General features: G+C 48.3%; 1 protein-coding gene across 1 annotated transcript in view; it reads right to left on the bottom strand.

The window, feature by feature from the left end:
* The window catches only part of XPNPEP2 (X-prolyl aminopeptidase 2), a 28,011-nt gene extending 12,216 nt beyond the window's left edge, over positions 1 to 15,795 (bottom strand). The window contains exons 1-12 of the mRNA XM_072815338.1: positions 15,509 to 15,795; positions 12,955 to 13,031; positions 11,344 to 11,454; positions 10,132 to 10,195; positions 9,087 to 9,191; positions 8,752 to 8,838; positions 7,687 to 7,833; positions 4,532 to 4,633; positions 3,751 to 3,832; positions 3,255 to 3,450; positions 2,448 to 2,537; positions 478 to 587 (exon numbers count right to left, since the gene is read on the bottom strand). Of these exons, the coding sequence (XP_072671439.1) occupies positions 478 to 587; positions 2,448 to 2,537; positions 3,255 to 3,450; positions 3,751 to 3,832; positions 4,532 to 4,633; positions 7,687 to 7,833; positions 8,752 to 8,838; positions 9,087 to 9,191; positions 10,132 to 10,195; positions 11,344 to 11,454; positions 12,955 to 13,031; positions 15,509 to 15,557 (1,220 nt within the window). The 5' untranslated portion in view covers positions 15,558 to 15,795. The remainder of the gene's footprint in view (positions 1 to 477; positions 588 to 2,447; positions 2,538 to 3,254; positions 3,451 to 3,750; positions 3,833 to 4,531; positions 4,634 to 7,686; positions 7,834 to 8,751; positions 8,839 to 9,086; positions 9,192 to 10,131; positions 10,196 to 11,343; positions 11,455 to 12,954; positions 13,032 to 15,508) is intronic.
* Between the last annotated feature and the right edge of the window lie 215 nt (positions 15,796 to 16,010).

Below are 16,010 nucleotides of genomic sequence, written 5' to 3' on the forward strand. Positions count from 1 at the left end.
GGTAAAGCAAGAATGAAGAAGAAACCTAGCTCCTTATGTCTGAAAGCTTCCCCAGCCCCAGAGCAGCATCCTGCACCTCAAACCTACAGTTTGCTTACAGCCTGGGCCAAGCATGCCCTTAGGGGACTTCACTCCCCAACTGGATATTTTCAAGTGGTCCAGGAGCCCCACCTGGCCTGACCCAGCCTCCACCCTCCCTAGCCTTACTCCTGGGGTCTGGGGGAGAGGGTCTGTGCCCGAAGCAGACACTAGGGGGCAACTGATGGGTGGTGGCCCTTCAAGTTGTCCCGCTTTAAGCTGGGCCTGGGGACTGTCATCAAACAGGCCCTGCCCAGCTCAACTCCTTGTTCCAGAGAGGCCCCCAAATACAAGGAGTGCCTGACTTCCCCCCGAAGTAAGGAGACCAAGTCCTCCTCCTTGCCCCCGCCCCCCACACTTAAAGATAGTCCGTCCGGAAGGTCGGAGGTGGTTCTTCACCCGCGGAACTTGTCCAGCAGCTCTGCCCCTGAGAACTCATCCACCGTGCCTTTGGGCACATTCTTCTCCAGCCAGACCAGGTAACGGATCACAGCCACGGCATCCCGTACCTGGGGCAGCAAGCAGAGAAGCCGGCTGACAAGTGCTCGCAGCCGGGGCTCTGGGAGCAGGAGATCAGGTGGCTGCCCTGGGAGCTGAGCTCTACACACGTGAGGCTTTCCCTGACTATTTGATAATATTAAAGGATTTTTGTTAAAATTTATATATGATCATAGTGTGGTTATGTTTTGAAAAGAGTTCTTATCTTTCAGAGATACTTACTGAAGTGCTATCATTTAGAGATACTAGTGTTGACAGAAGAAACTGTATGATATCTGGGATTTGCTTTAAAACCAGCCAGTGGGGATGCTTGGGTGGCTCAGTGGTTGAGCTTCCGCCTTTGGCTCAGGACGTGATCCCAGGGTCCTGGGATCCAGTTCCACATCAGGCTCCCAGCAGGGAGCCTGCTTCTCCCTCTGCCTGTGTCTCTGCATCTCTCTCGAATAAATAAAATCTTTAAATAAATAAATAAATAAATAAATAAATAAATAAGCCATCATGAAATAGGCAATATGGATGGACCTTGAGGGCATTATTCTGCCTCCCTCTCTCTGTCTCTTGTGAATAGATAAATAAAATCATCTAAAAAAATAATAAATAAAACCAGCCAGTGGCAGAGGGTAGGAGTGCGTAGGCAAGGAATGCAGTGTAGTAAACTAAATGGCCACAAGCTGCAAAGTGTTGAAGCCAAGGGAGGGTGGCTGGCGGTTATCATGCTATTTTCTCTATTTTTGTATATGCTTAAAATTTTCTCTAAGAAAAAGTTTTGTAAAATTAGGCGATTTCTTCTCATTTGAACAGAAATATCCAAAAGCCATCCTCTTGCCCTGGTGGGGAAATCAGGATAGCTAACACTTAATTTAACATTTGGGAATGTGCCAGGCAGTGATCAAAGATCTATCTATCTATCTACCTATGATTCAGTATAATTATATTTATTATATGTTATTGATATAATTATATAATTCTGTTTATATGTGTATAATCATTTATTTATTTTTATAATTTATTTATTTATTTTTTATTTTTTTATTGGAGTTCAATTTGCCAACATATAGCATAACACCCAGTGCTCATCCCATCAAGTACCCCCTCAGTGCCAGTCACCCAGTCACCCCCATCCCCCGCCCACCTCCCTTTCCACCACCCCTTGTTCATTTCCCAGAGTTAGGAGTCTCTCATGTTCTGTCTCCCTCTCTGATATTTCCCACTCATTTTCTCTCCTTTCCCCTTTATTTCCTTTCACTATTTTTTATATTCCCCAAATGAATGAGACCATATAATGTTTGTCCTTCTCCGATTGACTTATTTCACTCAGTATAATACCCTCATATATTTATATAATTTATATACTCACTATACATTTATATAAGTCCACATTTCTATTTATATGTCTATACTTATTATATGTATGTGAATGTATATATGTACACATATTTATATCTGATTATAAATTATATATTATAATTAAAATGTTAATTACATTTTACTTGTATAATTTATATATATTATCTATTATATAACATATATGTTAATTTGTCTATTTAATCCTCACCACAACCCTATGCTGTAGATTTTTGTTATGATATTCATTTCGCAGATGAAGTAACTGATGCCCAGAGAGGTAAAGTAACTAGCCAGGAGGTGGGTAGATGAGCTGGGATTTGAACTCAGACCTCTAGCCCCAGGGCCCAGGCTCTAGACCACAGTACCAGGCTTGGAATAAGGGAGTGAAGCACAGGTGGGTGTCCAGGAGCCTGGTGTCCACTTTTATGTTTCATTGAGCTTCTTCAGGTTTGTTGGCAGGGTCTCCTTCCTAACTCATCAGGCAAGGAGTTCCCAAAAGGCTGGACTGCCTGCCTGTGACTTACGTGGCTGGCCCTGAGGAGGGCCTGCTCCTTGCTGTTTTTCACTGCCTTGGTCACCATCACTGGGGAGTAGGTATCTTCTATGAGTTTCTCCTGTCATGGGCAGAGAGGAAGAGATCTGGGAGCATCTCCAGAGTACAGTGGGGTTTGGAAAGGTTTGGCAGGAAAGCCCAGCTAAGGGGAGACTAGATTGCCAGTAACTTTTCTTTCCTGTGCTTTCTGGCTCCCTAGGTCTCTCCCAGTCTTCTGTGTCCAGCTTAACCTTCCCTCCCTGCCTCCCTGCCCCTGGATCCTGGTAGCGCTCTGGGATGGATCAGAGCCTAGCCTCTGCTAGTCAATGGGCTATTCTAACAATGCGAGTTTTGTGCATGTGTATCACAACAAATACACATTTACTGAGTGCCTGCTGTGTGCTAGACACTGGGCTTTACATGTACTATCTCCTCTAATATCTTTGGAGCAACTCCTCTGAGGTCAGGACTCTTATGACCATTTTACAGATGAGGAAACAGAGGTCCAGACTGGCTAAGTCACTCGTCCAAGTTCATTACATAGTTCAGGACAGAACCAGGATTCAGTCTCAGGTTTGGTGACCTCAAAGCCTCTGCTCTACCAGGCTGTACTCTGTCTAGTCTCCTCGGTAATCTTTCTGTGGATAGACATCTGCTCCCTCTCTTTCCATCCGTTCCCAGGGAGCCCTAGCAAGGGGACTGAGCAACTGCCTCAATGGCTGGGAGGCTGTGGCCCCACTTTAGGTTGAGAATTATCAGGGCTGGAGTGGGAGACAGGGGGTGAGCTCAGCAAACCGACCAGAGGTATCACTTCATAGAGCCCATATGTAGTATAGCTGGTCCCGATCCAGATCTTCACGTCTCCAGAGGCATAGGTCTGGACACTGCCACGGACTTGGCTGTAATTTTCAATTTGCACACACATGGAGCCCGAGCAGCTGGAGTTCAGGTACTTCAGGGTCTCGGAGTCAAGGCAACTCTTGTTTACAAATAGCCTGCATGAGGAGGGAGGACCAGGAGGGTCCTGAGGGACAGGACAACGCGAAGGACAAGAGTCCTTTTGTTCCTGGAGGTCAGAGGAACCGCACCAAGGAGCCAAGCAGACCAAATTTGGAGTAGGTGGGAATTCAGGTCAAGGGGTCAGGAATAGCTGACTGGAGGCTTCCTAGAGGATCCTGTTGGGGCAGGCAGCAGGCTCTTGGGAAGGCTGCACATTAGAGCAGGGTAGGTGGGGTGGCAGGAGAGGGGTGGCAATTGGAAGAAGTCCCAGAGAGCAAGCCAAGGAAAAGCCGTACCTGATGGAGGAGTCTGTAAGCAGTGTGTAGGAATAGAAGAAGGGGTTATAAGGGATGTCACTGCCTCGAAGGTTGAAGAGCCCTGGGAAAGAAAATTGATGGAGACTTTTTGAGGCTGATCTGCCTGAGGCAAGTATATGTCACACCTTTGTCTCACAGTTTGCTTTGCCCACCCCCTCTCCCTCCCACCAAAGATTCCCAGCAGTCTGCCTGCACATCTGCCTTGAAATGTTTCTCAGGTTTTATTTTTTTTGGGGGGGGGCAGCGTCTTTGAGGCACTGATGAGAGCTGTGGACCCTTTGTCCCAGAAAAACGAAGATATCCAGCCAGCAATCAGCATAGTTTCGGTGGATTCCCAGTGGAATCTGAAGCTCAGAAACGGGGTCAGGTAAGAAGCCCTGAGCCACATTGGGATAGAATCGGGCTGCACTGGGTGCCAAAGCCGGGAGAATATGGATGCCCTGGCTGGGTGGCCAGGCTGATGGCAGGTGTTAGCTGGGCCTCTTTCTCTTTGTGAGAGAGCCTTTGCCTCTGTGCTCAGCCCATTCCTCTGATGGCCTGTGGGCTGGCTCCAGCTGGCTCTGGGCCTCCTGGTTTTCTTCTTCAGCAGACATGATCTCCTGCCCCCTTATTCTCCTAGTTCCCACAGGTCATGGCCATGGAATTCACGGACCCCATGGTTATATGGTGATTGAGGGGAGGAGTCCTGTGCTGCAGGGCCATGAGGCTTGGGGATTGGGGATACTCAAGTGCCCACCCGTGTCCACAAGTCCATACTCACAGGCTGTCTCATCGAGTGCCGACAGAAGGACGGCTGTTGGGCCCTTGCGATGCTTCTGCATCTGGCTGCGGATGTCAGATACCTTCTCCTTCCAGGTGCTCCCTAGAAGTAAAGGAGCCCAAAGAAAGCATAAGTGACAGACTTTCCCTCTGGCACTCTGTTCCTGATAGTGCTCCCTGGGGGCAATCGTTTTCCATTTCTTTCAAAGCAATAGAAAACTTTCTCCAAACAAACTCTGACTGTGTAGCACGACTCTTTGAACCTACTGTCTGGGTTCAAATTCTGTCCCTGCTATTACTAGTTGTGTGACCTTGGACAAATTACTTAACCCCTCTGTGTCTTATTTGGCATACCTATAAAATGAGGATGGATTATCATAAGAGTATCTATGTCTATAGGGTTGTTATGGGGATCAAATGAATTACTCTTTGTAATGCACATAGGATGGTGTCTTGGTGTATGGTAAGTCTGCTGTAACTTTCTGATCAATAAATAGGTGTGCAGAACACAGCTCCAAGAGAGCAGCCTTAGTCGAAGGGCAAAGGGTTGGTCATGTTCAAGCCTCTTTTTTTGAAATAACCTGGTGCCTAATTAACCACAGGTCCTTGAACATTGTCTTAATCCTTATTTAACCCATTTTACAGATATTGAGACTTCAGGGAGGAAAAGTGACCTGTGTAGGATTTCACAGCTAGTGAAGTGTAGAGCTGAGATTTCTACCCAGGTCTGTTTGATCACACAGCTCACCCTCTTACTTGATATGGACCCTGGACTATCTTGCTAACATGTCAGTCCACAGACTTGTCCTTAAACTCTGTGCCTCAGAGCTGTCCTTCCCAGGATGCTTGTACCTTGGCTCTAGTTTTCATCTTTTATCCCTACTCTCTGTAATGCACATGAAGAGTCTGTCCCTAGGCACGGCTCAGAATTTGCTGGCAGAAGGTACTAAACATTAAGGATCCCGGTTGGGCTCAGAGATTAGGCATGAGTAACTTAATGCTATTTAAAAAAACTTCATGCAAACAGGTAAAAACTATCCAACAAGAGCCAGAGATTTGGGTATGATACTGTTTAAGGATTATTTTATTTTATTGTAGTAAAATATACATACCATAAACTGTATCATTTTAATCACTTTAAAATGCACAATTCAGTAGCTTTAAGAACATTCACATGATTGTGCAACCACTACCACTATCTAACTCCAGAACTAATTCCAGAACATTCTTATCATCCCATAAGGAAACTCTGTAGTCATAAGGCAGCCATTCCCCATTCCCCTCAGACCCTTGGAAACCATTAGTCAGCTTTCTGTCTCCATCTCTATGGATTTGCCTCTACTGGATATTTCATACAAATGGTACCATGCACTATGGGGCCTTTTCTGGCTTCTTTCTTTTTTTTAATTTTTATTTATTTATGATAGTCACAGAGAGAGAGAGAGAGAGAGAGAGAGAGAGAGAGGCAGAGACACAGGCAGAGGGAGAAGCAGGCTCCATGCACCGGGAGCCCGACGTGGGATTCGATCCTGGGTCTCCAGGATCGCGCCCTGGGCCAAAGGCAGGCGCTAAACCGCTGCGCCACCCAGGGATCCCTCTGGCTTCTTTCACTTAGAATTATGTTATCAAGTTTTATGAACGTGATACATTTGCATGACAACAAGCAAAGGCAAATTTAAATTGTCTGATGCATACAGATATCTTTGATTAACTTTGCACAGTCTTCTCTTTGCCCTTTGCCCCCTTTAAAGACTATCTGTTGCTGGAGAGAATGTCTCTCTTGTCTCTGTAAGCTTAGGGACTCAAGAAGTCTTCTTGGACTTCCAATCCCAGTTTTGGCTCTTTCTTGAAGACTAGCCATCAATAAAGGCTCAGCATTCCATCACTTGTGGGCCATAAGGAATCCCACGTGAATTCTCCCTTGGTCCCTGGAAGCTTTCCCTTCTCTATCTCCTCTCCCTCCCAACATAACTGCGCCCTTCTTTATCTGAGAGGGATGTGTTTTATTTATGATGGCAGAGTCCTGGATAGCAAGTTTCCTTAAAAACTTTTTTGAGATGCCAAATGATTCTACGAGCTATATCAGAATGGATAAAGAAAATTGGGCACGATTTTAGCTTGTTTCATCAGCCTTGCTATTTTGAAATTCCCCTCTTGCTTTCTTGACTCCTTTTCAAACAAGAAATGTGCATGGACCTGCGTGCGGAGACGGGCCTCTTGGATTGCCCAATATTCTTAGGAATCCACATCCATTGGCTCTTTCAGAAATCCTAGGGAGGTAGGGGTGGTGGTGGCCAAGACAGTGATTCATCATCAGTAGCCTGGTCCAGTCAGGATTTTAGATACTACTTACCAGAATTGTAGAGAATGCTGTTCTTTTATGACATTTTTAGATGGTATCGATGACATCAATGAACATTATCGGTGTTAGAATTTTGGGTGGGGGGGGGTCAGTTAACTTTCTTTTGTGGTCTGGCCAAAATCTGAACCCTAATTTGTACCATGGACTGACCTTGAATTTAGTTATATACTTCCTTTGTCAGCCTGGCTCACCTGACCCCAGTCATACCACAGGAGGGCCAGAAGTCAACAACCAGACAGACAATTCATATCATGTTTTTTCCTTCTCTTCAAAGGGGTAGGGTTCTTTTTTTTCTTTTCATCTTGCTCTGACTCCTTTGTTTCCTCTCTTCCTGTTCCCTCTTGCTTCAAATCCTAACACTACTTATTCCAGCATTTTCTAAATACGGTCTGAGGACCTTTGATTCAGGCTCTTTGAGATGAGGGGCCCCAGACATCTGCTTTTTATTTTTATTTTATTTTTTTTATTTATTTATGATAGTCACAGAGAAAGAGAGAGAGAGAGGCAGAGACACAGGCAGAGGGAGAAGCAGGCTCCATGCACCGGGAGCCTGATGTGGGATTCGATCCAGGGTCTCCAGGATCACGCCCTGGGCCAAAGGCAGGCGCCAAACCGCTGCGCCACCCAGGGATCCCGACATCTGCTTTTTAAATAAGCATCCCAGACTATTTGGGTGCACAGGAAGGTTTGAGAACCATTGCTCTGGTAATTCCCAGGACAAAATTTTCAGCCAAAGGAGCAGCAGTGGGGACCTGTGTACCTTCAAGCTGGGAAGAACGAGCTCAGGGAATCACCTGTGAATGCCTCCTTCAGGGCATAAATGGGCTGGCTTGGAAACAGAGGCTTCTCTGACCCCCATGCCAGGTCCACAAGATTGTCTGTGATGGACACCAGTTGTATGTTAGAGTTTTTGAGGGCCGTGTAATAACTCTTCCAGGAACCTGCAGAGACAGGAAGCCGTCACTTGTACCCTGCCTGTTTACACCTCCGCAAACACTGTGACTCAGGCAGAATTAGTCCTTGTCTCCTTGCCTCCCACTGTATTCCTGCAGCTTCTGCTGCCCAGAGCAGGTCCAAGCAGTCTGGTCCTCCTGGGGTATGTCCTCTCAGCCTCCTCTTTCTGCTTTTGAAGCCTGATTGCCCCGGGGCCCACCCAACACTGCCCATGGCCAACTGGCTAGGCTTATCTTTTTAATTGCCAGTGGCCAGGGGGCCCTCTTCTCAGGACTCTCCATTTTAAATGAGTATCAATACCATATCCCGAAGGAATGGTGATGTTCATGCCATTGGAAAGGCTGGTAAAGAAGCCAGTTCTGGGGGGGGGTCGTTTTTTGGTTCATGTTCATGAAGACTCCACCCTTAGGGGCAGGCTGGCCAGCTGGCTGGGGCCCCAGAGCTCAGGGAGCTGTATTCTTGGCAGGGGTAGGGGGACTATGCTTCTTTGCTCAGAAACCCACTGGTCTCCTTTGACCTTCCAAGCTGCCTTCTAGAAGAGGGCTACCAAATGATTCTACAGCCACAACTGGCAGAGAGCCCCAGAGTATAGAAGCTGGTTCTGGGTTCAAGAACATCCTGGTCTATTGTCTGCTAGATCTTAATTATTCCCTGAGTCTTCTAGGTTGGCTCTCTGTACTCATGACTTTTTTTTTTAAATCTGCATTCATTTTTTAAAATATATCTTCATTTCACAATCCATGAATCAATCTTTGTTGCAAAATATCCTGCAACTACAACTTCAGACACGCTATCTTTAGGGTCATCCTGCCTCTCCTTCTACCAAGGTATGCTTCTTTACATCCCAGAGGGGCTGAGTCACCCTCATGGGTGTGAACAAATACAGGAATGAGGGAATAACATACCAATGGAGAAGAGAAAGGGGTCGAAACCCACATGCCCTCCAGCGGGAACCTCAGCGAGGAGCCAGGTGACTATGGAAGTTATGTCAACTGAGAGGGAGACAAGAAGGAATGCGGAGTCACCTCTAGGGCCAGCACCAGGCCCTACAGTCAGACTTCTGTCTGTGACAGTCCCATCTTATCTGTCCTCCTTGATGTTAGCTTCAAAGTTTAGGGACAGCTTCAGATTTTCAGAGTCCCCCACAGAGGCCCACCATGGCTTTGCATGCATACTCTTACCTGTGCCTTCTAGAACCTAGTCCAGGCTTCAGAGCTTGGGGGATGTGCGCCCCTTTTACCTTCTTTATGCAGCTCCCAGTTGCAGTCCATTTGTCGCTCAGCCTGGGTCCAGTAGCGACTGTCGGTCCAGAGACCTGCTTTCCCCATGCTCACTACTGCTGTGCCTGGGACAGAACAGAGAAACTTGGAGGCATGGATGAAGGTGAGGAAGGTGGCCTTAGGGGTTGCATAGGTGAGATGGTGCTGACTCTGAGGATGTCCCAAGGGGCCTTTGGAAAGAACTGCTCTCCTTCACTGCAAGGGAGTGAGGTGGGAGACATTAAGGAGAGCATTGAGGGAAGCCAGCGTGGGCATCTCTGCTTTGTGTTGAGGGCCTCTCCTAAGGAGGGACAAATGGAGTTCACTTCTGGCAGTCAATGCTGCAGGTAGGCTCTCTCAGGAAAGATGGTGTGGTAGCCATCTAGACTATAGCATCAAGACTCAGTGGCCGATAGGGACATGAAACCAGGAGCTTAGCTGAAGACGCAGAGAAGCCAAACCCAGTGATTGTGGCCAGAATGGGTAAGGCAAGGGAGCTTGGAGCCCAGGAAAGGAATGTTTAAGGACCAGTGAGGGAAGCTTGGATTTCACTCAAGGGCCAAGATCAGGGTGTGAGGCCTCTTCAGAAACAGAGATCCCATAAAGGGCCTCTATTTGGTGTCTCATTTGGCTCACTGAGGTGACATCTGAGAAAGGACCAGCTAAGTAAAACTTGGTCCCCAAGTGAGAGCATGTGAAGGGAATTAGTGGGCCCCCAGTTGCTAGATGTGGAAGTAGCAGCTGTTCCGGAATTGAGGCCCAGAGTGTGCTAAGCTAGGCCTGGCTGCCGCAGGGGCCACAAGCACAGCAACAAAGCCAGGAGGGCCATCCGCCTCAGGCAGAAGTGTGACTGATGGGCTATGATGTGTGCCCTGGTGACCCTTTTCAGAGTAGTAGAGGGGAAGCAGAGCCTCTGGACACTAGGTCCTAGGGTCCTGGCTTCAGAGAACTGGCCATATCAGAGCCTCTGTGACCATGTCTGGGTCTCCCAACAGAAACAATAAAGAGCTGGGTAATGGCTCTCACCTGCAGACCCTGTAAAGCCTGTGATCCACGCACGCCTCTTGTCACGTTTGCCGATGTACTCACTCTAGGAAATCAATGGCACCATCGTTAGCTTTTTTTCATGGAGTTAGACATTCCTCTCCTCACAGAAGACCCCGCACTGCATCCTGGTTCTTTCTGTCTGGATGGATTCGACCAGTCCTACAAGTCCAGGCACACTGGGCACCTCTTCCAGGAAGTCCTCTATCACACCCCCAGATCTCAGGATCTCCCCTTCCTTTTGGACAACTGGATTTCTTGGAGTCTAAATCCTATAGTCCAGCACTGGGCAGAACAGTCAGAGAACCTTATCTCCCTGGCCAGAATGTAAACTCCGTGCAGTCTAGGATCATGTCTTTGGGTCCTTCTGGGTTCTTTCCTCCAGTTGTCCTGCCTCTCTCCAGGCTAGTACAGTACACTGGATACATCATAAATAATTTCTGCAGAGGGCTTCCCACATTATTGTATTTTGATCATAATAATCCCTTGAGGCAGATCTCAATATTTCCATTTAGCAGAAGAGAAAACTGAGTCTCAGAGAAGTTGAGGCACTTACTCAAAGTGGGAAAACAAATTCAAGCAATCTTATTAATACTGAAAATCCCCTCTCTTCCAAACTGGCTAGTACTGGAAAGGTGGATGGGATGGAGGTGGAACCAGTGGTGGGGAAAGGGTGGGCTGGGTGGGTAGGGGTGCTACTTTGGGAAAAGCAGTTCTTATTCAGACCATCTTGTTTCTTATCTGCTCCCCTCCCCCAATCTACACCCCAAACTCGTGTAGCCCGGGCCTCTGGATCATTCCAGTGCTCCACCAACCAGGTTAAGGGAAGGTTACAATGCTTCCAGTCCAATTCCTAGCCCACACTTTAACCTCAAAGGGCCAGAGTACTCTAAACTTTCATTATGGATCTGCCATCTAGGAATTGATCAAAATCGATTCTGAACTTGTTGATAGTTTCATTGCCTGAAGTCAAGGAGATCTAGTAGTGTCTTCTCTCCTAATGTAAAGGAATACATTCTCTCAGCTGCCCTAAAACTCCCATGTCCAAGCCCCTTACTTCCTTCCCTTTGCCTTTTGAATCCGTTGTCTGCCTTCATCTTCTGAGCCTTAATGGCCTCTGGTTTGTGGCTTGTCCCCATTGATGGTTGACCCAGGACAGCAGAGGGCAAGGGTGGGGGAGGAGCTGTCCCTCACCATGTGGGCATCCGTTTCGGGGATGATGTAGGCAGAAAGACTCTGGTTGTGCATCTGCTGGCGAAGGGCCGTGAGCTGCGCTGTGGTATTGACCGCAGTAACTGGAAGGTACTGACAGATGACAGGAAGACACCAAGACACACACAGAGACACACACTACTTAGAGAGAATGGTGCCTGGGTCCCAGCGTCCAATGGTACCACTGGTCTCTCCTTAGGCAGGTGTTATAGGGCAGGTAGGCTGGGTCAGCCTGGAGAGGAATGGGGTGGGGGGTGTTGGCAGCTGATGTCACAGGTTAGTCTACATTAAGGTGTCTGGGCCGAGCAGAGATGGAGGCATTGAAGAACTTGGAGAGGAATTCCTTGTGGCAATATGCAATCTGAGTCTGGGATGGGGGCATGGGTGAGAACTGCAGGGATCTGAGCCCTGGCACTGGGCCAGGCTAGAGGGACGGTCTTTCTCTGGATACCTTGGAGTCAGGGTTGCCAACTTAGCTAATCAAAATACAGAATATAAAAAAAAATTCAGAATATCCATCTGTCACATCTGAATTTCAGATAAGCAACATATAATGTTTTAGTATAAGTATGTCCCATGCACTATTTGGGGCATACTTATACTAAAACATATATTTATTATTTGAAATTCAGATGTAACTGGGTGCCCTGTATTTCATCTGGCAATCTTACCTTGGGGACTTTTTCAAGTTTCCATTCACTGGTCCCAAATGGCAGAGGAGAGTGAATAAGTAGCCCCAGCATTGTCCAGAAAGATCCCCCTCTAAGCTAGACATTTCTTAAAAGGCTGCCTTATCTTTAAAACAAACTGTGTGGGGTTTTTGTTTCGTTTTACCTTCTATTCAATGATATAACCATGTTTGTTTTCATATAAAAACAACGTGGATTGCCCACCCACCTGCCTGCCCCAGTGGTCTCATAAAGTTGACATTGCAAGCAGATGCACCCCATTGGCCCTAAGCCTTAGTGAACTGCAAGCAGGCCACAAGGTTTCACCTCTGGCCTGCCCCTGCCCGAGGAAGCTCTTTCTGATTGTGGAAAGAATCTACTAGTCTCCAGCTAGGATGCTGCCGCCTATCTTTCAGCTCCAATATGCTGGGCCTTCTTCCTAGTCACACCCTAGGGCTCCCTTTTGTCCTTTCCATACTTTTTTTCGTGGCTTTTCTAGCCCTCTGTCTTACTTCCTTCTCTCTTCTGTGCCTCCCTCCGCTTTGTTCCTTTAGAACTTTTGTTTTCTTTCCTCCCATCCTCCTCCTTGCCTCTCCCTAGCCTCAGCCAAAGGCTAGTTAGAGGCCTCCACCCTCTTTGGTGCCCTCCCCCTTCCCTGGGGCTGCCCAGGCCGGAAGTAGATAACCTGCTGTGGGAATGGGGGGGGGCGGTGTGGTGGGGGGAGTGGGAGGGAGGGAGGGATGGGGGGTTGGGTGTCAGACACCTGAGACTGTGCTGCCCGCCCGGAGGGATGTTAATCAGAAACAGGGGCCCCAGAGTCCGGAAGTCAGGAGAAAGCCTGGTTAGAGGGAGAGACTAACGACTGAGCCATTGGGGGATGGGGAGGAGATCGGAGCTGGGGGGCGGGGCCGGGGTGGGTCCTTACCGGAGGGCTGATGGAACAGTTTCTCACATCCTCTCCTGTCAGGTTCACTGCTTTTGGGTGGCCCCAGGCACCCAAAGCTAGAAACCGGGGAGAAAAATCCAGGGTCACTTGGAGACCAGTGAGCTCCTAGAGAGCACAGGGACGTGTTTCCCCAAATCGCCCTCCCTGTCCCCCATCGGGCCTCCATCCTTTGAAACAAGCAGCGCTGTCCAACTCTATTTGAGGATAAAAATAATCACATTTCATAGGAAATTAGGTGGAATGGGATGGCACCCTGGGTCACAATCAAAGAAACCTGTTTCATCGACAAGTGATTGCCACTTTTGCAAGGGTTTTATTGCTCATTAAATCAATTTTCCCTTCTAATCTAATTGGGTCTTTTCAGGGTTTACCGAACCGTTGTGTGTAAATTAAATTTTTGTAATCAAATTTTCTTTGAAATGCTCTAGAGGATCTCGCTAAATAATCACCCCACCTTCATTTTACCCTTCTATAAATCTAATTTTATATATATTGGGTTTACTTAAATTCAAGGCCCACTTGTACCATTTATTACAATCCAAATCTCTGGCTGTCAGTCCAGGCCCATTTTAAATACATAAAACAAATCAATCCCAATCTGACACCGTCGCCTGGTGGGGAAAGGTAGCTTAGCATTTAAAGGTCTTCTACTTTGTACCAGACACTGAGCTCAGTAATTTATCTATAGTATCTTATTCTATACTTGCAACAAACCTGTGAGGTGGGTATTACCATTTATTTTCCTTTTTATAAGCTTTTATTTATTTATTTGACAGAGAGAGAGAACACAAGCAAAGAAAACAGCAGGCAGAGGGAGAGGGAGAAGTAGGCTCTCTGCTGATCAGGGAGGCTCTGTCCCAGGACCCTGGGATAATGACCTGATTGGAAGGCAGACAATTAACCAGTTAACCGACTGAACCACCCAGGCACCCCTACCCTCTATTTTCTCTAAGGGAGGAAGCTGAAGCCCAGATAGGTTTAGTAACTCATCCAAGTTTTGCCACAGTGAGTCAGTGGTAAAGCAGAGATTTGAACCCGGGCCATCAGAGTACAAAAAGTCAACCACGGAAGGGTGGTGCCCCAGAAAGGAGAGAGCATATGAAGACTTAGTTTCCAATTTGGGCTCTGCCGCAAATTTGGTGTGCCCTAAGGAGAGTCACCCAATATTCACAGGGCAAGCATTTCCTAAATACCTACTGTGTGCCAGACACTGGGCTAGTCCTCCAGCCTCTGGGCCTTCAAAGCCTAAAAAGCCTGTGGTCACTGATAGTCTTTTCCTCCAGCCCCTGCCTTTAGGGGAGATCTCAGAGAGTAATGGGGGCCTGGGCATGGGGAGACACTATGCTTTTACCTTCTGAGTGGGTTGAGCTACAGATAGGAGGGTGGCTGGGCATCTAACACTAGAAATGCCCTGCCTGGCTCTCTTGGTCTCATAAACTCAAGGGGGAGATGAGACCCATACTGTTGAAATAAGAAAATGATCCCATTTCTGTAGGAACAGATAGTTGGCAAAACAGTGATGCTAAGGTGCCAACGTAAGAAGCAAGACTCAGCCAACCTGTGTCCCTCTGGACATCCAGATTGCTGCTCTCTGAGGCCAGGACCATGGCTCCCAAGGGCAGGCTCTGCAGCTGAATCTCTCTGTGTTCCCTGGCCCAGAGCCTGGCACCGGGGAGGTGCTCAGGAATGGGGTGCTGCCTGAATGAGCGGAGGAAGAAGGGAAGGGAGGCCTCTCTGAGGCTGGAGGTGGAGTGGGGGTCGGGGGGCATCGAGCTGGGAGTCTAGTTGTGACCAAAGAGGCAAACAGCACCATAGGAGTGACAGGGACCGAACTTTAGCTAGGCTCCTCTGAGCCTCTTCTTTACTTGGACTTGACTTTGTTTATGTCCTTCGGTGTCCATCCTGTCCTTACTGGGCAAGGCGTCAGCCAGTCCTCAGTAAGAATCTTGCTAAGCCAGTTTAGAGACCATCCCCCCACCCTTAATACCTGATCACCTTTGCTATCTGATCACATTCCTCATTCTTCACCTTCAATAGCTGTTCACCCTGGCCTGCCTTCAGCGAGAATCCTCAGCAAGAACCCCCACCCCTGCTGTCTTCTCTTGGTAATATTCCATCCACTGTCCCCCTCCCCACCCCCCTACCCCAGTTCACTGATTGGGAGTCCTCAGTCATCTTTGCTGTGTTTAGAGTTGAGCTCTATCTTTTTCCCCTATTGCAATGCCCTTATTGCAATAGTTTTGCATAAAGTCTTCCTCACTCTCCACAAGTGCCAGAATCATCTTTTCTTTAACAGGTAGAAATGGAAAGGTACCAAGCCAGACTTGACCTGAGTCTGGAGGGCCCCCAAGGACTGGCCCTGGGATTCTTCTTTCTCAAGACAGAGAGGAGGACCAAGAAAAAAAGGGACAACCTGGGCCCCAGCCCTTACTCCAACCCTTTCTGAGCCCAGAGGGGAGAGGCCAGAGCTGCTCTCCAGCTGGACCTGCCCTCCCGGTGGCGGTGTGGGAGGGAGGGACCAGGATGCACATACCACAGAGGAAGACAAGCCAGGGGCAGCAGCCCCAGCGAGCCCAGGCCATGGGGTCTCCAGATGCTGGTGCTGGGTGGATGGAAGGGACGGGGGAGAAGGAGGAAGGGCTCTTTCCCTGCCCTCTTCCTCCAGGCCTTCCCAGGGCAGGAGCAGCCAGGAGGCTGGGGCCGGCGATGGGGAGGAGGCGTCCGGCCAGATGGATGGAGAGTCCCCCTCTGGTCTCTTGTATCTGAGGGCTCCGGGAGTCAAGAGTCCAGGTGGGTGGGGAAGTGTGGGCTCTCCCGAGCCCGCCCCGTGCAGAGTCCAAAGATCTCCAGGGCAGAGGAGCAGCAGCTGGTCTCAATCAGCCTGCTCCTCCCTGCCCCCCTCTTCGGCAGTCTGCCTCAGCAGCCATTCTGATTTCTGTCCCCCTCCTTCCAGCAAGCTGTTTCCCATTAGCTCCCCACCCTAGGCTCTGGCTCAGAGATGAATGTTGATCCTTCCTCCTCCTTTGAGCTGGCCT

Source organism: Canis lupus, chromosome X (genome assembly GCF_048164855.1).
Source record: "Canis lupus baileyi chromosome X, mCanLup2.hap1, whole genome shotgun sequence".
Classification (NCBI taxonomy): domain Eukaryota; kingdom Metazoa; phylum Chordata; class Mammalia; order Carnivora; family Canidae; genus Canis; species Canis lupus.